The following is a 26124-nucleotide window of genomic DNA, read 5'->3' as shown; positions in this document are numbered from 1 at the left end:
ACAGACTTAGTTGCTCCGCAGCATGTGAGATCTTTCCGGACCAGGGGTCGAACCCATGTCACCTGCATTGGCAGGCAGATTCTTAACCACTGCACCACCAGGGAAGCCCAGGGAGCTAACTTTTACTGAGTGCCTGAAGGGGGCCAGTCCCTTTTGTAAGCCACTACACATAGCAGAGTGTGTAGGTGAGAGAGAAAAGAGATTCTCTTTTTACAGAGCTGGTCCCTGTTCAGGTGAAAGGCACTGCTCAGCGAGTTGTTAAGGAAAATCATAAAGCATCAGGGAATAGGGTTTGGTGGGGAAAGCCCTAGATCAGGAGTTATAAAACGGGAGTTCCTATCTAAGTCAGTTACAAATAAGATCATCTGGCTAGACCCTCAGTGTTTCCACATCGGTACAGTAAGGATATAACCTCTAGCCCGTCTTCCTCTCTAGATCATTTGGCACAGTAGTTGTCAACTAGGCTGCGCAATGGGATTACCAGGGGAGCTTTGAAAAATACTAACTTCTAGATCCCAACTTTAAGAGATTCTGATTTGATTTGTCTAGGGTGCAACCGTGCATTGGGATTTTTTTAAATCTCCAAAGGTGGATTCATATGTGCAGTTAAGGCTGGGAATCCTTGGTTTGGAGGATGGTTACTAAATTTATTTACAAGCATTAGCAGATGTTATCGGCAGTGTAGATAGACTTTTTTCCCCATCATAGCTTCAACTGTTGAAAAAAAAAAATCCAGTTTATCTCAGCATTTTCCTAGTCCGTAGCACATAGGAAGCCGTTGATAAACATTTATTGCATTTGCGAGTGTACAGCCTTTAAGTTTTAAGGTCATTTGAAAAATGGGGTTTGGTTGAGGTTCATGCATAAAGCAGATTATGAGGCAGGACCTTTCTGTTGAAACATTCCAATGAAATGCGAGCCTTTCTGGCCCACCCCCCGACTCCCTTCACTCCTTCACCCAAGCCGAGGTGGCTTGGGGCCGACCCTGTTCCCCAGGCTCCGACGCCGGCAGCGGATCCGGCGGGTGCTAAGAGCTCCGGGGCGGGGCGCCCGCGGGGCCCGACCCTCTCGGGTCTCAGGACCCGCCCCGCCGGCGCGCTCAGCCCCGCCCCGCCCCGCCCCGGACGCGAGTTGGGGCGGGCTGCTGGAGGCTCCCGGACGCCGGGACTCCACAGCCGAGCCCCAGGGCTACGGCAGCTGCTTCCGCGCGACCCGGCGGGCCCTTTTCTGCCGCCGGGAGTCCGCGCTGCCCGCGCCTCCAGTCCGGCGGAGCCCAAAGCGAGCGCCTTGTGCGGGGGCCGGGATGCGGAGCTGTGCGCCTTGAGCCAGCCCCATGACCCTGAGCACGTTGGCCCGGGAGAGGAAGGCGCCCCCCGCCTGCACCTGGAGCCTCAGTGGCCCCGACATGATCCCCTACTTCTCTGCCAACGCGGTCATCTCGCAGAACGCCATCAACCAGCTGTGAGTGCGCCGAGCGCCCTCCCACCCTCTGTGAACGCTCGGAAAGTTTGCTTTTCAGCAGCCGCTTTCCCCCGGCAATTGGGAGCAAGCAAGGGCGAAATCGCATCCTGCTTGCTTGCAGGTCTTGGGGCGTCTGGGGGCATAGTAAGGTGGAGAGGAAGGGTAATTCTTGGAGGGAGAAAGTGTCCTGGGGGTGGGGAGGCGGACAGAAAATCCTTTGGGAGAATTTCTGGTAAACTTTGAGAGAATCTGAAAGTGAGGTCGCCCCAGGGAAATTGTCTGTGATGACTGAGTGACAGCTGTGTGGCATTCGGGAGACTTGGGCTGAAGGGCGGTCAGTAGCTCTGAACCGCCGGCCGGAAAAGCTCGCACTCCCTTGCGGGTCCTGCTGGTGCTCAAGCTCCCGTGTTTGTTGTTCTGTTTTCTTGTTTCAAATAAGTTTGCTTGTGACCATAGGTTTCTGTTACAAGCCGTGCACACAAAGAAAGGCAGTTCATTCTTAACACCCGCTGGTTGTAGTCTGAAATTATTTCATAAAACTGGATTTTAGTAGTTTGGCTCTTTTTCTTTTTGTCTCCGCCTGTAGTAGTACGTGCTACCAACCCAAGCCTGTATGCACACCTTCAATCGCCAAAGTGCAAGATTCATTTGCATCTTTAAATCTTAACTGTTTTCAAAGTCTCTAGAGTTGTTTCTCCCTTCCATTGTGGTTTAGTTATTTCTGAGAACTGTGTGCTCAAGCTTGTGGTTAATCTCATCTCACAGGGCGAAGCAGAGGAACTCTCATCTCACAGTTAAAAAGGGCGAAGTAGAGGAACTCCCATCTATTCAAGTTGCATCCTTAAACTAGTTGAGTGATTTAGGGTTACTTTTAGATAGCAGCAGTTTGATCTTTGTAGTGTATTAGCACTCATTCGGAGTAGGTTCAAGGAGAGTCACCTACTGAGGTTTTCCCAGACTCCTGGCACTTGAGCAACTTCTCTTTCCCTCCCAGGTCAACCCTAAGGAACTTTTTAGTTTCATGTCCAACAATAGAAACTTTCCATTATCCCTTAGTAAAGGTCCCAAGAATAGCATGTAAAGTGAATTATAGATAATCTTAAAGCTAATTTATTATTTTAACTAACTGTTTTGCTCTCTTACCAAATCAAATTTGCATTTCAACTTTTTTCCTTTGTGTTGATTCATGGTGGCGCACCGAAAAAACAATATCCCCCCGCAGTATCGTGGTTTTACTGTTTTGTATTATAAACTCTACAGAATTAAATCAACTGTTTACTTGTATTTTCCCTTTAAAAAAAAAAGACAATTGGAGTGACTAATCTGAAAGTGGATAACCAATCTCAAAATAAGTGTTCACAATACTTTTAAAAAGGTAGTGGAAGCAACCCACATGTCCATTAATGGATACATGGATAAACAGAATGAATATTATCCAGCCTTAAAAAGGAAGGAAATTCTGATATATGCTACAACATGGATGAACTTTGAAGACATCGTACTAACTGAAATAAGCCAGTGACAAAGTACAAATACTGTATGATTCCACTTATGTGAGGGACCTTAGAGTAGTCTGGTTGCTAGGGGTTGGAGGAGGGGAATGAGATGTTTGTGTTTAATAGGTACAGAATTTCATTTGAAGAAGAAGAAAAAGTTATGGGGATGGATGGTGCTGATGGTTGCACAACAATGTGAATGAATTTATTGGCACTGAACTGTACACTTAAAAATGGTTAAAATGGCAAATTTTATATATATTTACAGTTTAAAAAAAGGTTAAACAAAACTTAAAAGGCAGAGCTTCTAAGCTTTGTGGGGAAAAGGAGTTTTGAATCTTGCTTCCTAGTGTGGTCAAGCAAGTACAGATTTCTTTTCCTACTAATTAGTGACTTTGGGTAAGTCATTTGAGTTCAGTTTCTTAAACTGTAAAATGAGGATACGGTGGTTCCTACCCCAGAGGATCGTAAAAGATTATATGTGTGGTAACAATTTACAAACTATAAACCCCTGCCCAGGAAAATGTAATTGAAATTAAACAAAAACTATTAGCTGCCATTTATTGATGACTTGCCACTGTGCTAAGTTTAATGTGTATTATTATCTCATTTAATCATCACAGCCACCCTATGAACTGCTTTATTCTGTTTACAGATAATGTAGCTGAGGCTTAGAGAATTTAAGTAATTACTCAAGACCATATAGCTCGTAAATGACAAAAATGTCCTTAGAATCCAGATGTTTCCTAGGCCAGTGCTCTTAACCACTAGAAAAATGATCTTCTGTCTTCGTAGTTGCAAGGCCACTTTTGAGACTTACGTCTTAGGAGTTATCTTTATGTGCTGACATCTTCAACTTAGTAGTGAAAACATTTGCTACACGAAGAGTTTTGCTGTTAAGGTAGACACTCTTTTAAAGAATTTGCAGAATATTTCTCTTTTCCTTTTTGTCTCTCTTTTACCACTTTTTTTTTTCTTAAGAGAGTTTTGCTAATATTCTCTTCTTCTAAAGTGTATTTATTGGTATTGCTTTAGCCATCATTTTTATTTTACATTTATAGTGTTGCCCAGTTCATCATCATTTAAAAATCCTTAGGGGCTTCCCTAGTGGCACCAGTGGTTAAGAATCCACCTGCCAATGCAGGGGACACGGGTTCAAGCCCTGGTCTGGGAAGGTCCCACATGCCGCGGAGCAACTAAGCCCGCGAGCCACAACCACTGAGCCTGCGCCCTAGAGCCCGCGAGTCACAACTACTGAAGCCCTTGCCCCTAGAGCCCGTGCTCCGCGACAAGAGGAGCCACCGCAGTGAGAAGCCTGCGCACCCCAGCGAAGAGTAGCCCCCACTCGCCACAACTAGAGAAAGCCCGCGCACAGCAGCAAAGCCCACGCACAGCAGTAACAATAGTTACTGTCATAAGTGTTAAATTTTGTTAACTTACACACATTTTTGGCACCTAATGCAGAAGTTCTTAATTTTGGGTCTATGGTTATTGAAGCCATGAATTGGCCTCAGAAACTTAATGAACTCCTTGAGATCATATGAAAATGTTGGGTAAATATATTTTTAAAAATCATATGATATAAAAGGTTAAGAATCTCCTTCCTGGGACTTCACTGGTGGTCCAGTGGTTGAGACTCCACGTTCCCAATGGAGGGGGCCCGGGTTCCATCCCTGGTCAGAGAGCTAGATCCTGCATGCCCCAACTAAAAGATCCCGCATGCCGCAACTAACACCTGGCACAGCCAAATAAACAAACAAACAAATAAATAGTTTTTAAAAATCTCCTTCCTAAAGGGAAATATTGTTTCTAAGGCCTGATACAGTAAAAACTTAACTGGTGTGAGCATTTCCCTGTGGTGCCAGATATGTAAATAGCAGTGATGAATGGGAGCAACTAAAAGATTAAGATTTAAGGTCCTTAAGTGAAGACTGAATTTTAACTGTATGCTTGGGGCAAGGGGTACCATGACACCTGAGTACTCTTAGGCCAGTGGTTCTCTTGTCATTGCTGAGGACCCACTCATAAGAGCTTTTTTTCCTTTTCTTGTTTGCTGCCTCAGATTTGCTCTGGGTTTAGAAACCAAGTAAACCGTGTAACGAATCCCATGAGAATTGTGTCAGAGTAAAAAGACCACAGTGAGATCTTAGGGGCTTCCCTATGGAGAAAGTTAATGACCTTTAGAGTAGGGCCTTTGGATACCTATTTTGGTGATTTCACAGGCTCTTTCGAATTTCTTGACTTTTAACTGTGTGTATATACATATAGGTGAAATTAGAGAATAGCTTGGGTATTACTGTATGTTATTGGGAATTATATCATCATTATTAGATTAAGGTCTCCCCTTACCATTGTGTAAAACTCACCAAATATAGTGTTATTTCTTATGTATTCAGAGAAGAACATTAAGGATTGAATTAACTCCAGAAACAAAGAAGAGTTAGTCATAAGTGTTAATCCTACTAGAAAAATATATGTGAGCAACCCCGAGCATCATCTGATCAAACTTCAAGAGTCTTGGATCAGACTGCTCAAATGATCATGAAAAGTTCCATACCCTTTAAGAATCTACATATGCTTTTAAATAAAACAAAAATCTGAAGTTCTGAAAAATATGGGAGCCTATGTTATTTTTTTCAAGCCTATGTTATTTTTAGAGAGCCAGCCTTCAATCTCTGAGAAGTGAAGTTGCTAAGCAAGGGGCCAAGGCTTTTCTAATGTTATTGTTATATGCCAAACAAATAGCTTATCGACAAATAGGTGACTATTTTTGTGTCCTGAAAAGTTCAGGGAAGGATCAAGAATTAGTAGATAAAATGCTGGCAAAGGCTATCATTAAAGCAGTGTTCCCATTATGAAAACCGCTGATCAAAAGTCTTGGAACTTAAAAAAAAAAAAAAAAGTCTTGGAACTTGGAAGCTTGAGACATTGCTTGATTTGTTAATGAGGTTACCTTGAGCTTTTTATCCTTGACCCAAAATACTTGTATTTATTTACTTGGTTATGTATATGAGTTTGACTTCCTAGCTTCACATCAGTGCTTTCTGAAGTCAAGCTCAGCAACAGAGGAGCATATTGAGATGATTATCCAAAATGTACCTTTTCATGAAATTGAAAGGTAGAAACAGCTTTATTTTTTGTGTTTATTAGTGATAGTACGAATGCTCTTTTCAGTTCTGCTGTGTAGTTATGCAAGTGATTTCACATGTGCTCATCTCTGAACTTAAGCTTGCATCAGGATCACCTAGATGGCTTATTGAAACACAGACTGCTGCCTACACAACCAGAGTTTCTGATTCTGTAGGTCTGGGGTGAGACTAGAGAATTTAAATTTCTAACAAGTTCCTAGAGGATGCTGATGATGCTGATCCAGGGACCACACTTTGGAAACCACTGCCTTAAAGTATTCCTGTGAAGCAGATTGGGCAAGTCATTATCCACATTTTTTAGAGTAAATAAACTAAAAAATCAAAATGATGAAGTGATTGCCACAGGGATTACATGATTTGCTATTGGTAGAACTGAAACTAGAAGCAGCATTTCCTGTCTCCAAATCTAGAGCTCTTAACGATGCTGCACTCAAAGTCCTGATGCTTTGTATATATGTGGGAACATTTCTTTAGATAAAATTCTAGCAGTGGAATTTCTGGGTCTGATGTTATGTACCTGTTAAAATGTCGATACATGCTGCCAAAATGCTTTGCAGTTTGCTTTGCCAATTTGCTCTTACAAGCTATAAGTAAGAGTATATCTTACTTATATACTTACATAGGTATCTTCACCAACCCTGGTAATATTAGTGATATTAGATAGCAGTTAATTTTTTACTGAGCTCTTGCTGTGTGCCCGGCATTGTTTTGAGTACTATGCATATTACCTCATTCTCTGTTCTTAACAACTTCGACTTAGGTGTATCCTCAGTTACACACGAGAGGCACAGAGATTTTAAGTAATTTGTCTAAGGTAATACAGCCAGGATGCAAACACAGACGGTCTCACTCCAGGACCCCTGCTCTTAAACACTCCTCTGTTTGCACTTCCCTTACTATTGAAGAACTTTAGGATCCTTTTGTGTTTTTATTGGTCTTGCTCATTTTTCTTCTATAATTTACATGTTTGTACTTTAACCATTTTTCTATTGGTAGTTTTTTTCATGTAGTACTCTGTATATTCTGAATATGTTTTAAAAATACTTTGCCCAGCCTATTGCTTGTCTTTTAATTTTGCATCTTGTATAAAGTTTTTAATTTTTTTTCTTTTTTTAATTTTTTGGCTGCGTTGGATCTTTGTTGCTGCGCACGGGCTTTCTCTAGTTGTGGTGAGCGGGGGCCTACTCTTTGTTGCGGTACACAGGCTTCCCATTGCGGTGGCTTCTCTTATTGTGGAGCACAGGCTCTAGGCATGAGGGCTTCAGTAGTTGTGGCTCGTGGGCTCTAGAGCGCAGGCTCAGTAGTTGTGGCACACGGGCTTAGTTGCTCCGTGACATGTGGGATCTTCCTGGACCAGGGTTTGAACCTGTGTCCCCTGCATTGGCAGGTGGATTCTTAACCACTGCGCCACCAGGGAAGTCCCAAAAGTTTTTAATTTTTATGTAGTAAAATCTGTCAGTATTTTCTCTTATGATTTCAGTTTTGCATCTGGCTTTTACCCTTCCCACCCACTCCCAGGATTATAAATACTCTTTTGTATTTTTCTAGTATGCCTACACTTTAAAAATATTTCACTCTTTAAAACTGTAATTTATCTTCACAGGCATACCTTGGAGATAATGCGGGTTCAGTTCCAGACTACCACAATGAAGTGAATGTTACAATAAAATGAGTTACACGAATTTTTTGCTTTCCCCATGCATATAAAAGTTATGTTTACACTGTAGTCTGTAAAGCATGCAGTAGCATTATGTCTAAAAAAAAACAATCTGCTTACCTTAATTTTAAAATGCTTTATTGCTAAATGCTAACCCTCATCTGAGCCTTCAGCAAGTCTTGATCTTTTTGGTGGTGGAGGGTTTGAAATATTGCGAGAAATACCAAAAGGTGACACAGAGACATGAAGTGAGCAAATGCTGTTGAAAAAATGGCACCAGTAGACTTGCTCTACTCAGGGTTGCCACAAACCTTAAATTTGTTTAAAAAAAAAAAAAATGCAGTATCTGCGAAGCGCAATAAAGAGAAGCACAACAAAACAAGGTATGCCTGTATTTATTGTGTCGAGCTTTATGAGGTCGAGCTTTAACTTTACCTTTTTTCCAAATGGACAGTCATTTATTCCAATACCACTTATTTAGCTCATTCTCACTTCACTGATTTGAAATGCTATTCGTATTATATATTAAGTCCTATTGACATGTTTTCTTTCATACACCAATACCACATTTTTACTTAATGTAGATTTAGTGGACATTTTGATATCTTGTATCACAAGGCCTACCTCAGTGGATGTGTTTTTTTAATATCTTAGCTACTCTTGCTTATTTTCCAGGTAAGTCTCAGAAACAGATTGTCAATTTCTACTTTTAAAAATCCTATTGGGATTTTGATTTAAATTGTACTGAACTAGGTTTAGGAAGAATTAACAGCTTTATAAAATGAGCCTTCCCGATGAGGAATGTGGTGTGTGTGTCTGTTTATCCACTGTTTTTAAAATGTCCTTCATTTAAATTTTACACTTTTCCTCATACAGTAGTTACACATTTCTTATTAGGTATATTCATGGGTGTTTTATAAAGCTTTTGTTGCTCTTGTGAATGAGCTCTTCTTTCCCATGATGTTTTCTAATTAGTCCCTGTAGGTGTGTGGTAAAACTGGTTTTTATAGTATTTGCTTTTGTATCAGACCACCTTGCTAAACTCTTAGTCCTAATATCTAATAGATATTTTAGTTGATTTTCTTGACTTCTCTGGGTGGATGATTATATCATCTGTAAATGGGTTTTCTCTAAGTGTAACTCGTCATTGCTTTGCCTTAGGCTTTAGTGTAGTGTTAAAGAGGAGCCATGCTAGTGGTCTTATCTTGTTTTCCATTGTAAAAGGGGTGCTTTTTATGTTTTCTAAATAGATGTATTGTGTGCTGTAGGTTCCAGCATAGATCACTTTCCAAGTTAAGGATATTTCCTACTATTCCTAATTTCAATTTTTTTTTTTTTTTTGGTATGCGGGCCTCTCACTGTTGTGGCCTTTCCCACTGCGGAGTGCAGGCTCCGGACGCGCAGGCTCAGTGGCCATGGCTCACAGGCCTAGCTGCTCCGCGGCATGTGGGATCCTCCCAGACCGGGGCATGAACCCGTGTCCCCTGTATTGGCAGGCGGACTCTCAACCACTGCGCCACCAGGGAAGCCCTCAAGTATTTTTAAATTAGATATAGTTATTGAATTTTATTACGTGTTTTTTGGACATCTGTTGGAAGGATAATATTTCCCCCCCTTTCCTGGGAATGCAGTGACACGTTGAGTTGCAAAAGTTGAATTGCCCTTTCACGCTTTTTGCATTATTTGTTAACATATTGCTGGAATTGGTTTACTAATATTTTAAGATTTTTTCATTCAAATATTTGTTGAATCTTTGGTGCTCTCTTTGTCCAGCTTACGTATGATTTGTTGAATGATTTAGGTGTAGTCTTCCATCTTTTTCTAGCTCTAAAACAGTTCTTTAGCAGAAATTCTGTACTTTAAAAGCCTAGAACCAAGAAGTCCTACTCCAAATGTTATAATTTTGTGGAATTGTTTTGCCTTTCAAATTCTTAAATTTCCTTGTTCTATTGTATAAGTGTGTTTATCGTCCATGATACTTTTAAAATCTACATTTGTCCTCTGCAGAAATGGATAAACATAATTATAATAATTGATAATTCAGTGATTGAAGGCAGGCATTCATTTATGATTTAAGAGCTTTTTTTCCCCTCGTTGGTGGGTAAAGAGACTAATAATAATATTTTTAAAAGGCATGAGATGTCTGTTTGATTTTAAATCAGTACTGTTTTTGTGCTTGTTTCTGATCCTTGAATAGGCAATATACCCTTAAAAGGTAGAATATTATTTAAAAGGTGCTCAAATAAGTTTACATCAAGTGAATTAATCTTCTAGGTGTTATGAGAAGTTAATTGTCAGAGTAAAAGGTGCATTTGTGTTTTCATTAGCAGTGATAACTTTGTGTGGCTTTATCCGCACTTGTGCTGCTTTGAAGTCAGTAGAGCAGTCATTGGCTTAGAACAGAGAGGAAAAAAGCTCTCAAATTTGGCCTTACTGGAAACCAGTTAACTGAAGAGTAACTCTGCATAATGAAGATGAACAGGAATGGCGAGGTTGTGATGCACTCAAGGCAAGATTTCTTTGATAAATCTGAGTGAATTTTTTTTTCTAAATTACTGTTCTTCAGATTGTGTGCTCACCTGTAATCACTCCTGAAATTGGGCAATTTCTTTAGACTTACACTGAGAAACCATTGCCCAAAGCCAAATAATTAAGGATGCTGTCATTCTCTGGCTCCAAGAGCTGTTGAACCTTGGAGTAATGGAGGGGCTAAACTACAGATCCTCTTGCTCCCTCTCTTCTTGGGTTTCTCCAGTAAATGTGAATCTTCTTAATTACCTTATGTAAAATTGCCTTGGGACTAAAGAACAGTGGTGTAGATGATATCACATAATGTTTCTGAATTTCTAGGGTGAAAGCAAAAAAATAATAATCAGTATCTTAACTACTTTCAGATAGAGTTAGAGTTAGCTTTGCATTGTTAGAATTACACAGGATGCTGCTTCCACTAACATCATTAGATTTAACTTGAAGAAATGTGCTAAAAACATCAAGGCCTTTTTAGGTGTTCCTGTGATTTGGAAAGGATGTGGCAGATGATTTATAAATAGACTGTTAGTACTGCACACCAAAGGGCACATTTGGGCTCACTTCCTTTTTGCAGGTTGTGCAAATTGGGCAACTCTTGTTTTTTGCATTAATCTGTTTTTAGAGGGGTGTGACCCTTCTTTTAGTAACCTGAGGGATTTGGCATTAGTTATGTGTCTGTTAAAGCCACAGAATCCAGAGGCTTGTATTCTTCTCAAATAAAGAGAAACTTCAGTGTTAGCCTGTACTAGAGTGGGGTTTTTTTAAATTGTAAGTTCAGTTTTCCAGATGTAGAAGACATAGAATTATTTGATTATTATTTTTTTTTTTTGATAATGAGCGAAATGGTTCAAATTGTTGCTTATGTTTTGGGGGGAATAATAGCTGCCTCATTTCAGGGGACTGTGGATAGTTAATAAGAAAGAACAATAAAATTTTCAGTTAACGATTATGTTACTTTTGTCATTTGTACTTAATGTTTATTGACAAAGATTCATGTGGATATTCATGATCCGTAGCAGGACATTTCAAGCCCTGAGAATTATAATTGTGGACTTCATATCCCTTGTCTTCTGTGGTGTCTGTATTCTTAAAACTTCATGCCACAGATAGGCAGGCCTGTTTACAACCCAAGAAGCCTTCAGTACCTCCACAAAAGGCTGATCAGGTTTATGAGCTTAGCATCTTATCTGTGCATCTCATCTCTGTTGTTCTTTGAATTTTGTGTGATAAAAGCCAGTTGATCTTCATAAGGAATAAACTGAATGAGAGTATTTATGATTTTTCTTCACTGATTTTAAATAAGTATCACTTATAACAGAGAGCTCTTAAGAGAGATGTCATTTCTTTGGGACTCTCCTCTGTCCCAGGTACCTTTAAATTACTGTGTTTCTCCTAAAATATACCCAATTCTCATGAACACCCAAAAATTTTAACTTCCTTTTATTTTATCGTCTTTATTTTGGGGGGGAAACTTAGTTTGAGAAGTTGGGACATCTGTGGCAGAATGTGAATTCTCAGTGTAAATTTTTCTTCCTAGGAGGGGAATGAAATAGATTTAGATGATGTGTGAAGCTCAACTTTTTGGACGTCCCTTTGACCAGATTTGGTATAGATCATTCTATCAACCCCATACCTGTGATGCTTATTCCTCCTCATTAAAATCCCACATTCAATTCTTAAAGTATCCCATTCATTAAATACTCTATTTAGAGATTCTTAAAAGGTGTCTTGGGTCATGTATTCATTATCTTACTTGTCATTTGTTCTTGTGGCTGATAGTAATAGTCTGGTGTTTGGAATGAAACAGACCTGAGTTCCAATCAGTTTCACCACCTGTAAGCTGTTTGACCTTCAGTATGTTCAACATATCATAAAACCACCATGAGCCTTGGTTTCCTTATCAATAAAATGGAACTTATAGTGTCTATTAATATTAATGTAGTTCATTTAAGTTAATTAAATGTAATATTTATAAAGTACTGCAAATAGTAAGCACTCAGTAAATGGTAGCTAATATTTTTGCCCTTTTGACATGAGCCAAAGTATAGGAGAAAGAGTTAGAGTGGTATGCCAGCCTGCTGGTAAAAATTCCATCATATGCATAATTGTCATGGGAGATACAAAGAAATACAAGACATGGTTCTTGCAGTCAGGATGCTCAGTCTGTTGAGAGATATAAGACAGATCAATAAAAGGATAAATAAGAACACAATTTAGCACATGCTAAGTGGCAGATGAATGGTGCAGTTGGTGCTTTAGGTATTCAGAGAACAAAAAGTTATTGTAAATGAGCCTTTATGGTAGGATTTGAGCTGGAATGCTGACCTTTTTTTCTGGCCCTCTTAAATGTCTTGATCTGTATAAGCAGAGGTAAAGGGTACTTGAGTGGTGAGAGAAAAGGAAGACTAATATTGCAGATGTCGGGCCATATTACAGATAGTTTTCAGTGAATGACTGCTATTAATCATTTGTGGTAAGAAGGAGAATCCAGAAATGCTTTTGTATAGACTGATAATGTTCTTTAGAAAATAGGTATGAGCATATTTGGGATATATCATGTGGGCAGAATTTTAATCACATTTTTATCGAGTACCCACTGACTACACAGCACAGTAACCAGCATTTGCAGGCTTTACATAGCTTATTTAGGAAGGCTGCCAATTTTACAAGGCTGTTGTTGAATTAGTACCAGTGGTTGGTAGCGCAGTGTGAAATCCCCATAGGCAGCATAAGAACAAAAATCATTAAACTATCTGCTAGTGGCTTTATGGTTAAAAGAAAGAAAGGAAGGAGGGAGGAAAGAAAGAAACATTCAAGAATTCCAAAGCAAAACCTCATTCCCTGCTTTCTCCAGGTGCATAGCTCTAGATATTGTTACATCAGCACCATGTGGTAGGCAAGGTGGTTCCCATGGCCCAGAGGGCTTGTAATATTTCCAGTGGAGTGAGCCTATAAGGGGAAGGGTGTGCTGATTTTGTTCTTAATGGCTTGGCTACCAGTTTAATGGCCTGGTTGTCAGTTAATGGCTCATCTTATTTAGAGTTGTATAAGCAATGTACAGCTCCTTAGTTTAAGTACACATGGAAACCATCCTAGTGGACAGGTGGATCTTTTACACGTATGTAAGTAAGCCTATAATTATATATCAATAAAGACCAAGGACTATATAAATGCCCAAATGATAGTTTAACAATATTGATTCAAAGAGTTACTGCAGCTACTAAAAATTTAGCAGATTGTGTCTTATTATACTTTCCTGCACTGAAAGAATTGCCAAACTCAGACTGAATTTATTTCCATTTAGTGATTCTAACGAAATGAATTTAAACCCAGTGTAATTTTTTTTCAGAGTTAAAGAAAAACTGAAGATTGTAGACTGGCTAGTTATCATCTCTCTAACTTAAAGATTGAAAGCCATTGTTGTTTTAATCATACTTTATTACTTACCTCCTTGGAAATATACTTGAGTATATCCGTTGAGAACCTACCTTAGTCCTGGCTATTCATGAGTTGGGGCCTGTTCACTTTTGTGTCTCGCCTGTAGTCAGTCTCAGTTATCTTGGTAGTCCGCCGCTATGCTCACACTGCTAGAATTCTTTCTTGCCATTTTACACACTTGGAGAAGTTCTCAGCAAGGCCATATGCCCTGTTTGTCAGAAAATGATAGTGTCGTAAGAATGTTTATTATGCTTTTTAAAGAAATGATAACATCTAGTCTCTTCCTCAACTAAAATCAAAATCAACCAATAAATTTTGAATATCAGTGCTCCTCTTTACGGCAGTCTTACAAATCCATTTCAGGAAATTTTTCAAATAGAGAATCTCTTTTGCTTTAAAAAGCCTGTCTACCTTATACGCAGTAAAGTTGATAATATCTCATTCTTTACCACCCACTCAGCTTAAAAGTGAACGTGTCCTGGGTGAGTGATTTTTTATTTTTAATGGAACTGGTCTTACTGGTACTTAAAGTCAACAAAGCAAAAATATTGGTTATTTTTTAATATTGCAGATAATGCATGTTTATTATAGAAAAAACAGAAAACACTGAGGCATTCCTCCTCTCCCCCAAAAGCATTATCCTTATTCTTATCTCCCAAATATGTTTACTGTTAATACCATCCAGGCATTTCTATATATGTGTATACTTTTATTTATTTATTTATTTATTTTTAAAAATGGGATTGTCCTCTATCGTTTGCTTTGTACTCTGTTTTTCTTTTTTTACTTAGCATATTGGGAACATCCTGTCATTGTCCTCAAATGAGTTTCTTTCATATCCTTTTTGAGAGTTGTTTGTTTTCCATAGAACTGAATTCTCTCTGCCCTGTTGGTGCACATTTTGATTGTGTTCAGTTTTTTGCAATTATAAACAAAGCCTCACTGAATGAATATCCTTGTGCCTAAATCTTTACACATGTCCCTGAAGGAAATACCCTAAAACTCATTTCTGGGGTTGCTAGACCAAAGGGTATACATATTTCTAGAGTTTTTGATATAGATTGCTGGTTTGCTCACCAGAAATGTACCAGTCTACACTCATTACTAAAATGAATTTTAGTAATTCATTTTCATAGTGCTGATAAAATAATAAAAAATAAAATCAAGGTAGATACAATTTTATCCTTCAATTCATCTGAACCAGTTGGAGACCCAGAAAAGTTGATCCTTATTTGTCTTTCCTATCAGGGATTGCTTTCATACCCAAGCACTGATGGAAAATTTGTAAGCTATTTGAGTAGACCTTATGGAAAGATGAAATAATAGTGCATTGATAAGATAAAGAAACTAATTATCCCAAGATGGTGTTGAATATATCTGTAGTGTTTGTGAATTTAGGTTTGCTCCCCATGTTTTTATTTTATTCTAAAATCATCACCATTTTTTTTTTCCACCATTTTTGACTTAGAGATTTCTGAGCCAATAGATAACTGACACTTACCTAGGGTCCTGCAGCAAATTAACCTTGAACATTTCATTGTTTTCTGTTTAGGAAGTGTTAAGCATCATTGGGATTTCCCAAAGTTCTATCTTATTAAGGATACTGAAATTTTAAACGATGACCATATACATTAGTTTGTTAATGCTTGTAACTATACTTAAAAAGCTAGAATTTCCTCATCTTGTTTATAGGAAGCAGTGGGTATATTTCTCAAAGTTGAGGAGGTGAGCTTTCTAGGGAACAAGCCGTTTAAAATCTTGAAAAACAAGTTTTCATCTTTGAGGCTATTTGAATGTTGAATATAGGAGAAAGGAGAAGAGTGTATGTATTTCTCTTTTTTTCAAATAAATTTATTTATTTATTTTATTTTTGGCTGCGCTGGGTCTTTGTTGCTGCTCGCGGGCTTTCTCTAGCCGTGACGAGCAGGGGCTACTCTTGGTTGCCGTGCGCGGGCTTCTCATTGCGGTGGCTTGTCTTGTTGTGCAGCACAGGCTCTTGTTGTGTCGCACGGGCTTCAGCAGTTGTGGTGTTCAGGCTCAGTAGTTGTGGTTCACAGGCTTAGTTACTCCACGGCACGTGAGATCTTTCTAGACCAGGGCTCAAACCCGTGTGCCCTGCATCGGCAGGCGGACTCTTAACCATTGCACCACCAGGGAAGCCCAAGAGTGTACGTATTTCTTAAAGAGTCTTTGAATGTCCCTGCAGATCTAAATAGTACTCAGAGGGGCTACTGGCAGACTTAAAGAAAAAAGATGGGAAGGAGAAAGGAATGTTAGAATGCAGGCCACGTTTGCATGCTGGATTCAGTAGTATTGGTTGCCTGCCTCTGTCTGAAACCGAGCTCCTTCCTTAATGAAGGTGTGTGTTTAAATCACAGGCGGGGAAAGTTTTGGGGTGAAGTTTCACTTTTTTGTAGTGGCAGCAGTCCTGGACATGCTGCTGGAACACAGAGGATGAGTTCAGCACCTTCTCTACAGATGGTATCTTTGCCCACAGCTCATCTCTTTTACATAGCAAGCCTTTGTTCTCTGGAGAGTGGACCTCTGTGGGTTGGCCAGTCCAACTCCTGTCGGAGACTGAAGGTGACTGATAAGAAGTCCAAAGGTCAAAATGGACCAATGTGGGGTGAGTCTGGCTTTAAGGGGGAAAAGTATCTTTTTGGCCTGCAGGCATCAAAAATTGAATTCGCCGCACGGGAAATGTTCAGTTCATCAGCTTCAGCCTTTCAGCTTCAGTCAAAGAAAAGCTGTCTCTCAGTCCACAGGAGCAGGAAAGAAACAAAACACTATTTAAAGAGTGTGCTTTAATTGAACTGAATTGTGTTAGGGCTTTCACTTCATAGATGATTTCTGTGGCACTGTCACTCTGCGTACTGTAAGGTAGCAGATATTAAATCAAAAACTGAAGAAAATCCACAATCACTGGTCTTTTGTTGGGTTTCAGAATGAAACGTCAGTTAGGTTAGATTCAGGTACTTCGTTTGCTGACGTCACCGTTTGGCCTGTTATTAGGACGTGATGGACCACAAAAATGGGAAAGGCAAATAATATTTGCATTTCTGATTTGGTCTACTGCTTTTTAATTAAATTGGCTTTTACTAAGTATTTTGTTAACTTCAGAATTTAGGTACTACAAATATGTGATCACCAACCTGATTAAAAGTCTACTTGTTAGTGATTGTCCTTTAAGTTAGTAGCGGTCCTTGTATGCAGTCATTAAGATTGTAAGCTATTATCCTGTCCTCTAGTCTAGTGGAAAGACTGCGAGCAGGACTAGCTATATAATTTGCAGGGCCCAGTACGTAATGAAAATGTGGAGCCCCCTGTTTGAAAAGCATTAAGAATTTCAAGACAGCAACAGCAGAGCATTGAATCAAGTGCAAGCCCCTTTCAAGCACCAACCTTGTGCAGCTGCACAGATCGCACGTCCATGAAGTGGGCCCTGACCTTGGGATATGAAGTTAAATACAGATTCGGGACTTCCCTGGCGGTCCAGTGGCTAAGACTTCCCCTTCCAATCCAGGGGGTGCGGGTTCGATCCCTGGTCTGGGAGCTAAGATCCCACATGCCTCTTGGCCAAAAAAAAAAACAGCATAAAACAGAAGCAATATTGTAACATATTCAATAAAGACTTTAAAAATGGTCCACATCAAAAACTTAAAAAAAGAAAAAAAGAAATCAGATATACTCAGTGTTGATCAGAACTTTGCTACTTATTCTACTTGCTGCTTGTTCTTTGCTACTTATTTGTGTCTATTTGAACCTCTGTTTTCTCTTTCCATTCTGTATCTTCCTTTTCTGTCTTTTCATGTTCTGTTCCATCCTGTCACCAGAGTTGGAGAACTTGCAGCAAGAATTGGGAGTATGTATATTTCTGCCCATAGTTCATGTGAACACGTTCTGGAATAATATTTCCTTCCATTTGGCTGGTGGAACAAACAAGGTTAGGATTTTCTTTAAGGAAAGGTAATTAATTGATTTAACTAAAAATACATATTCTGTGTCAAAGTTTAAAAAGTGCTTTCACAATTAACGTATCATTTAGTTCAAACAGTTACACTTTTGAGGTAGCATTTCCCCCCACATTTTATACATAAGAAAAGTAAGCCTCAGAGAGGTTAAGAGATTTTCTCAAGGTCAGCCAGCTGGTAAGTGAGGTTCAAGTCCATCCCTTGTAATGCTGTGCTTTCTCACTACTTCATTCTGCCTCTACAGTTCTGCAAGACCAAAGATTAGGTGACAGAATAACTTGCTTTCTTAAGATTGATCTGTTTTGCAGAATTTTCTGCCAATTTTCCAAGAATAACTGCTGGGATAGAATCATTAATATTTGCAACAAGTTTTTACTTCTGTTATTTCCTATAACCCTTGCAAATAACCCTTTGTAGTAATACTTTAGCATCATTTTAAAGGAAAGAGATTGACGTTCAAAGAGATTAAATGACTTATTCAGGTTATATAATTAATAAATGTAGGAGCGGTGACTAAAATCCAAGTCCTCTTTATATCTCATGCTTTTTCACTATGCTATATTTGCCTCCAATTAATTTTGTATCTCCACTTAGTAAATAACTTGTTCATTCATGTATTGATCACCTACAATGTTCTAGGCACTGGGAATGATCCAAAAAGACCAACTCTAAGCTCTGAGAACTTACATTCCAGAATGTAAATAAACTATTGTAAATAATCAGCTGATGATATGGCTATAAAGAAAAAATAAAGCAGGACAAAAAAGATGGAAAGTAACCTGGGAGAAGGAGTGCTATTTTAGAGAAAATGGTCAGGAAACTGATAAATTTTTTGAGCCACAAACTGAAGTATGGACATGTGGTATAAATGTATAAATCAACTTTTAGGTGTGACAAATAATCTAAACAATATGAGGCCACTGCATTTATAGACATAATAGCAGTAGATAAGGATTGTTGGGGCTTCCCTGGTGGCGCAGTGGTTAAGAATCCGTCTGCTGACTCAGGGGGCACGAGTTTGAGCCCTGGTCGGGGAAGATCCCACGTGCCGCGGAGCAACTAAGCCCGTGCGCCACAAGTACTGAGCCTGCGCTCTAGAGCCCGCAAGCCACATCTACTGAATCCTGCGAGCCTGGAGCCCGTGCTCTGCAACAAGAGAAGCTACCGCAATGAGAAGCCCGCGCCCCGCAACGAAGAGTAGCCCCCGCTCAGCCCCCCGCGCAGCAACAAAGACCCAATGCAGACAAAAATAATTAATTTTTTTAAAGAATAGATAAGGATTGTTAACTTACATAAACATGAGCCTACAATAACACTTATACCTTGCATTTAAATCTCCTCTCCCATGTAGCATGGGTTATAAAATCATAAGCTCAAAAAAGCTCTAAATCTAGTCATTTCCTTTATGCTAAATCACTACCACATAAAGCAGTGTTTAATATATTGGTGATCTTGGATTTTTCACACTGTTAGAATATAAGTACAGTAATGGCATGCTACATGAAATGGCATGCTCTGGGTAGCTATTAAAAAATTCTGGAGTATCCAGCAGGTTTAGGAAATGTAAAACTTCATTTGCTGGTCAGATTTGACTTTAATGAATTTCAAAATCTTGTCCAAAATCCTTTATTGTGCTGAAATTCTGTTATATCTTGTACTACAGGGCTTCAGTAAGTGAACTTTCACCTAATGCTTGGGAATCTTTGTGATATAAGCAAGTTTATTGTAGAGGGATTTCCAGAAATGAGGAGAGGAGGCAGCGTTATGGGGCAGGTAAGAGGGCCTTTTCATAGGACTTGCCTTTTGCGTGCTTTAGAATGGCAAGAGTCCAGAGTATTAATAGAAGACCCTTAGAAAGCCCCAGGCCTTATCTGTTCCTCTGGTTTCAAAGTTAAATCCAAGCACCAATCATTCAGTGTTTTCCTCTTGTTAAAGCTGAGTTGTTGTCTGCTAAAAGATGAGGTTGGGGGGAGGGGGTCTGAGGACTGTTAATTCCCAGTTGCTCATAGTCTCCTGAGGGCAACTACAAGATTCCTTTAATCCAGAGTTTTAAACTAAATTCATGAATACAATGAAATGATATGCAAAGGTGGGTGTATATATTATTAGTACATTTATTTTTCTGCAGGAAAAAGCCATCATTTTCATCAAATTCTCAAAGGAATGTAATGCCCATAATGCCCTTCCCCTCACCCCAAATTAAGAACCTGGAATAGACTATTTTAGGCATTTGACTTAGAAATTAAGTAAGGTGTTTTTAAGCTGTTTGGCCTTCCCAGTGAGATTCATTTATCCATTTTTAAACAATCACTCATGATTTCCCCACAATGAAAGATTTTGAACTACCATTTTCTCTCTATTGAGAAGGATTATGCAGCCTTTTGAGTTCTCTCTCTCTAATAATCTTGGAGTAGATATTCCAAGAATGGTATTTGCTTTGCTAAAGAAGATTTGGAATATTACTGTAAAGCCTGAATGTTCGTTGTTCCTCAGCAAATAGTCACAACCTGTGTGGTGAGTGAAAAGAGAAGCAGTATTGGGGTAAAGTATTTCTGGTGCTTTGAACTATATCCAGGAAGGCAGAAATAACTTAAAGTTGTTACTTTAAAGTAAAAGTCGTGAGAAGAATTAGGAGAATTTCTAAATGCATTTAAGCCAGATTCTTATTAAATTATAAAGAGCTTGTTGAGAAGTTTGGGGACGACTGCCCTGGGCTTAGATATTTAGTGGAATGAGTGTGCTATTTAATGTGTTGTGCACTGAGAGTCAAGGTATTCTCCAACCCATTAAACCATTCTTTGCTATTTAAGACCAGTTTCTGCAGCCTACAGTGTGTAGTTACAAATTTTTAGAAGTGCGAGCAATTAAGTTTTATGTGCCATTTTTGCTTTCTTGCCATCTCACGTAATTCATTTATTTAGGCCTAATCCAGTGCATATTTGGCAAAAAAAAATCTGTGTTTTGCATATAAGGCCGTGAGAAAACTCAGACCAGTTTATCTCTCTTAGAAATTAAACACCCTTTAAAAAAGCTTATTTATTTACATATTAGAATTTTGGCCTACAAGAGGATTCAGTCTTTCAGTGTCAATTGAGAATATTTAGATGTAGTTATTTTTCATTAAGTAGGATTTTAATTGCAGAGGAAACAGAATGGAGTTTTTTTCAGAATTTACACTATTTAAAATATTTTTCTATGTTGCTTAGTTTAGAAGTAAATATTGGAAAATGAATATACAAGTATACTGTATAAGCTATATGTGTAGTTGTTTTCTCTTTGCTGACTGTTCGTTAAATATGTCACTGTAGAAATGTTAAAATATATAGGAAGAGAAAAAACAACATTCAAAATGTTGCCTTTTTAGCATTAACCATTAATCTGAAAAAACATGCCTCTTCAGTGACACTGAAAAAACTTTGGGAAAACATCCAACATCTGCTTATCTTTCCTGCAGTGGAAATGTTCATAATTGCAATGTGCAGTTTCCTTTGAATGAAGATAAACAGATTTCTATTTGTTATACTTATGTTTCAGAAGCATGTTTACTGAATTCTTTAAATGTATTTAATTTTTTTCACCTCACAGTTGAGGAGGTACCAGAAACATCTGATTGTTATTGGGGGTTTTCTTAGCTTTCTTTTGAGGGCAATTGTGTTTTTCTTTAAGATATTTTCCTCAGACTTTTTCCTTTTTTTTTTTTTTTTTTTTTTTTTTTTTTTTTTTTTTTTTGCGGTACGCGGGCCTCTCAGTGTTGTGGCCTCTTCCGTTGCAGAGCACAGGCTCAGCGGCCGTGGCTCATGGGCCCAGCCGCTCCGCGGCATGTGGGATCTTCCTGGACCGGGGCACGAACCCGTGTCCCCTGCATCGGCAGGCGGACTCGCAACCACTGCGCCACCAGCGAAGCCCAGACTTTTTCTTTTGACCTCAGGTTTAGGGGCCCCTTACAGAATATATCCACCTAAGCAGATTCTTCCATTACCTGCATTACCATGTCCCTGACTCAGTTCAACACAGTCTCTATTATAAAATCCATGTTCCATAAGCTTTTTTAAAAAAATACGTAAGTCAGTTTTGTCCCCATTTGGTTCTTCCTTTGCCAGACGATAGATCCAAGAGGCTGTCAGCTGGGCACTGCTAGAGGACTCTACCAGTCAGACCCTGGTGTTTTTGACATAGTGGGGATTCCCGAGTTGAAAACCTATTTGTTCCAGTTCCCAAGAGATCAAACTGCTGAATATTTTACCCTGTTGACCTAGACAGCTCTTTGGCTAAGGCATGGTGAGCAATCCTGGCGAGCGAGTTATCTAAATGATATTCACTGCTTTGCTTTAGTCATGACTGTGCTGGAGTTATGTATGGTAGAGATTGTTCTATGCATACTAGAGATTATACATCTGTTCACAGTGAGATAAAATTGAGCATTGGTTGTTCTATTGGTTGCCAAGGTATGCATCAATATAGGTTTTCTTTCTTAGTGTCTTTCCCCCTCAGCTGAGGTAATAACCCCACTGTTCTGACCCTAAACCTAGGACTGAGTCTCCTATCTTTAGTGGGGTATGCATACCTTGTCTAAATATAGCAAGGTGTGGACTTGGCTAATGTGGAAAAAGACAGTAGAATGACCTTAGCTGGTCTTCATTACTAGTGTTACAATTATATTTAAAGAAATAGGGACACTATTTTAGTTCTGCTTATATGTAGAGATGCTTTTTTCCAGCTGCTCCTTGGGTTAAAAGGTTTTATGCGCTAAACCAAAAAATTGTTTTAAAAGCTAAAGTAAATCACTTCAGAAAGAAGCCAAGAGTTCATTCCATGTGAAAACATGCCCATGGGACTTCTTGGTGGCACAGTGGTTAAGAATCCGCCTGCCAATGCAGGGGACACGGGTTCGAGCCCTGGTCCGGGAAGATCCCACATGCCACGGAGCAACTAAGCCCATGTGCCACAACTACCGAGCCTGCGCTCTAGAGCCCGCGAGCCACAACTACTGAGCCTGCGTGCTGCAACTGCTGAAGCCCAGGAGCCTAGAGCCGGTGCTGCACAACAAGAGAAGCCACCGCAGTGAGAAGCCCGCACACCGCAACAAAGAGTAGCCCCCACTCACCGCAACCAGAGCAAGCCCACACGCAGCAACGAAGACCCAACGCAGTCAAAAATAAAATAAACAAACAAATAAATAAATTTTTTTTTTTTAAAAAACATGCCTGGGGGTGGTTTCTTTTTCTTTCATTAACCAAAAGTTAACATTTATTCAGAATTTAAAAGGTAAAGCCTAAGCTTCATGTACTTTAGGATAATAACTTGTATTTATATAATTCTGGTACTTGATACTTTTTAGAAAGCTTGCACAAACTTTTGTCAACTAAGAAGAAAGGATATTTTATCCCTAAGCATGTGAGACAGGATATATAGAACTAATCCTGTTTTACAGATGGAGAAACTCAGAGGTAGAATGGCTTTCTAGAGGGCCAAGTGAATCAGTAATATGGCCAATTCGGGTGACTCCAGTACACCACCTTTTAGCTCAGGCAGGCAACTTGTACCCTCTTTTATGAGTGTAAAACGACTCAAGCAGCCATTTCATCCTTTTCTTTTTTAATTGATCAACACTGGAGTGGGGGAGGGATGGGATTCCATTTGCAGAAAAATTTTCCAGTGGAATCAGGAATCCAGTGGACAGATTAACCATTTGGTTACTGAGCAGAAACCTCTAGGATTTAACATCACATTTGCAGAGGCATCCAGCCCATTGTGACATAACCTTTTAGAGGCATTCTTTGAGAGTTACCTCTTCTGCTGTGAAAAACCTAGTTGGTATTTTTGACTGTTTAATACTATAGGAATATGGTGATCTCATCTTGAACTAATGGAATGATTTTAAGGTTCCTAGTGGTAATCTCCTAAAATCACAAACTTAAGAGTTTATAATGTTGAATGAGGAAATTGAGATCCGATTTTCTCATGTCATATTATACAATTCATTGGTGACAGAGCAAGAACTCTAGGTCACCTGACTCTCAGTTTCATGCTTTTTCCTCTCTCCCTTTACATGTTTCCCTGCAGCAGGTGAGATACTAACCTTCTCTTTGTAAATAGAGAGTCTGCCTAAAGTGCTAAAACTGACTCAAAGGCACCAAACCATATGTAAAGTGAGATTAGAAAACCCTGGTCAGCTGAGTCCTGGCCAGGTGTGCCCCTACTGTCTTCCCCGAGACAACGAAGAAAGGTTTGATACAGCCACCTCATCACATTTTTAATCATCTTTCACTCTAACATCTTATTTAGCGTTGTGATCCCACTTAACAGAAGAGAAATAAGAAGCAAGGTTAGTTGGCTTTTATAACATGGCAACTTTACTGTGATTTAAGTATATTCCCCAGATGTATTCCAGTCCTTTCCTCTGGATAGCCTGTGGTTAATGTTTAATATAAATTCTTTCTAAGTTCTCCAGAGCTACGTTTTACACAACTACAGATTTTAGAGGTGGGGAAATTAATTATCTATGAGAACTGTCTTCTCATAGATAATCTTTAATAATGGGTAACTTAATTTAGCTGAGAGGCAAAGAGATTTAGCATTACCAGCTCAGCAGTTTTTCACTGATGTCCTATTCTAATGTAATACAGATGAATTTGTAAAATTCAGTTGCCTTCTTTTGGTTGAAGTTGGCTTCAGGTTTCTGATTCATTTTTTGCTTGTTATTATGTGCAGACAATTAACCTTGCTTTCTTTATGATTGGTTTAAAGTGGTGGTTTCACAGCTTAGATGCACTATCTTCCATTTAAGTTGAGCCCTGCCTGTGTCATCTGTATACTGTCATATCCCTTGAGTAGGGGATTAGGAAGGAGGGAAGTCCTTTGTGTAAAAGTATTCTCTTCAGCTGTTCTTCCTTGATGCTGGAAGTTTGGTGCCTGGCAGGAAATGATTTAGACTTGTGTGATAACAAAGTGACGTGAGGAAGAATTGCCTGTAAGTTTCCCTGGCTTATGCAGGATGATTGGCTGTCAGCTGGCAGATAGGTTAAGGCAAATTTGACCTCCAAATCTGAGGATTAGTAAAGTAAAACTTCAGAGAAAGTTGAGGTAGTGAGAAAAACCTATTTTGAGAAAAGTTTGGACAGAAGCAGGTGGTATGAAAGTTAATGTCCATGTCAATAAGACTTCTTTTTTGACCCTCTTGCGTGAGAGTCTGTAAAGCTTTGGGATTTGTTCAAAGGAAAAGATCTGTCTGAAGAGTCAGGAGGTGCAAAGAAAAAGACATTCTTTGATTGCAAGGAATTGACACATATCAAAGCTTTCTCTCTCAGAGTTTTTCTTAGAATTTGAATTTCTTTACAGAGTAAATTTTCCATCGGTACCAGAAAGTAAACTAGACGAATATCCCCAAGATATCCATCTTCTCTTCATTCTCATTAGCTCAGATCAGACTATCCTTCTCTACTTCTTGCCTGAAACACTAAAGTAACATCTGTCTCCCTATTTCTAAGTCTCAACCCCTTCCAATCCATTCTCCATACTGTAGTTAGAGGAATCTTTCTAGAAATGCAAACTATGGATCTCAGGGTAAAGTCCAAATTCTTTGGCCAGTAATATAAGACCACTCAGATCTATGACTTACTTACCTCTCCCCTTGTTTACTTTGAGCCTCCCTCTTAACTCTTTCACCATATAGCAAGATTATAGAGACTTCCCTGGTGGTCCAGTGAGTTAAGACTCCACACTCCCAAATGCAGGGGACCCAGGTTCCATCCCTGGTCGGGGAACTAGATCCTGCATGCATGCCGCAACTGAGAGTCCGCATGGCGCAACTAAGAGTCCGCATGCCGCAACTAAGAGTCCGCATGCTGCAACTAAGAAGCCTACATGCTACAACTAAGACCCGGCACAGCCAAAATAAATAAATAAATAAATACTTTTAAAAAAAGATTATATTAGCAGTTTGGGTAGCTTTATCCAAACAAATGTATATAAATACAGATTATCAGTTCCATTGTCATGTTAGCAGTAAGGGAAGCTCATATAGAACCTAGAAGAGGCTACTATGCTTGAACAAGAAGTTTCTAAAATCTTTTGTAGTAAACTCACTCAGAAGGCAGATGTAAGACAGTAACCCACACAGCACACCCAACTTCTCAGAAAAGGGAAGTTCAAGAAAGGATAACAGATAAAACTTTGTTAAGAACTTTGCAAGTAAGTTGAAAGTTCTTCTGTGAATAGAAGTTCCCCACTTGGCATCAGGCATGATTGAAGGCTGCAAAGAAGAACAAGTAAAGCAGGCTTTCCCTGTGATGTGTGTTGCAGACCTCAGGGCTCACACACCCTATGTACACACACCAGAGAAGAGGTTTTACAGTGAGTGACTTTCATACTTTATTATCCTTCGAAATGTGCTTGAGTCTTCAGCATTGTTTCTGTTGTCATTT

At 39.2% G+C, this 26124-nt stretch overlaps 1 protein-coding gene across 1 annotated transcript in view; it reads left to right on the top strand.

Annotated features, from left to right (window-relative positions):
- The first annotated feature begins 1333 nt into the window (after positions 1-1333).
- Positions 1334-26124, top strand: part of SSH2 (slingshot protein phosphatase 2) — a 104753-nt gene continuing 79962 nt past the window's right edge. Inside the window, exon 1 of the mRNA XM_065896990.1 lies at positions 1334-1461. Within this exon, the coding sequence (XP_065753062.1) occupies positions 1334-1461 (128 nt within the window). The remainder of the gene's footprint in view (positions 1462-26124) is intronic.

The sequence above is a fragment of the Phocoena phocoena genome, chromosome 19, assembly GCF_963924675.1.
Source record: "Phocoena phocoena chromosome 19, mPhoPho1.1, whole genome shotgun sequence".
Classification (NCBI taxonomy): Eukaryota; Metazoa; Chordata; class Mammalia; order Artiodactyla; family Phocoenidae; genus Phocoena; species Phocoena phocoena.
This window is presented reverse-complemented; position numbering and strand designations above follow the sequence as displayed.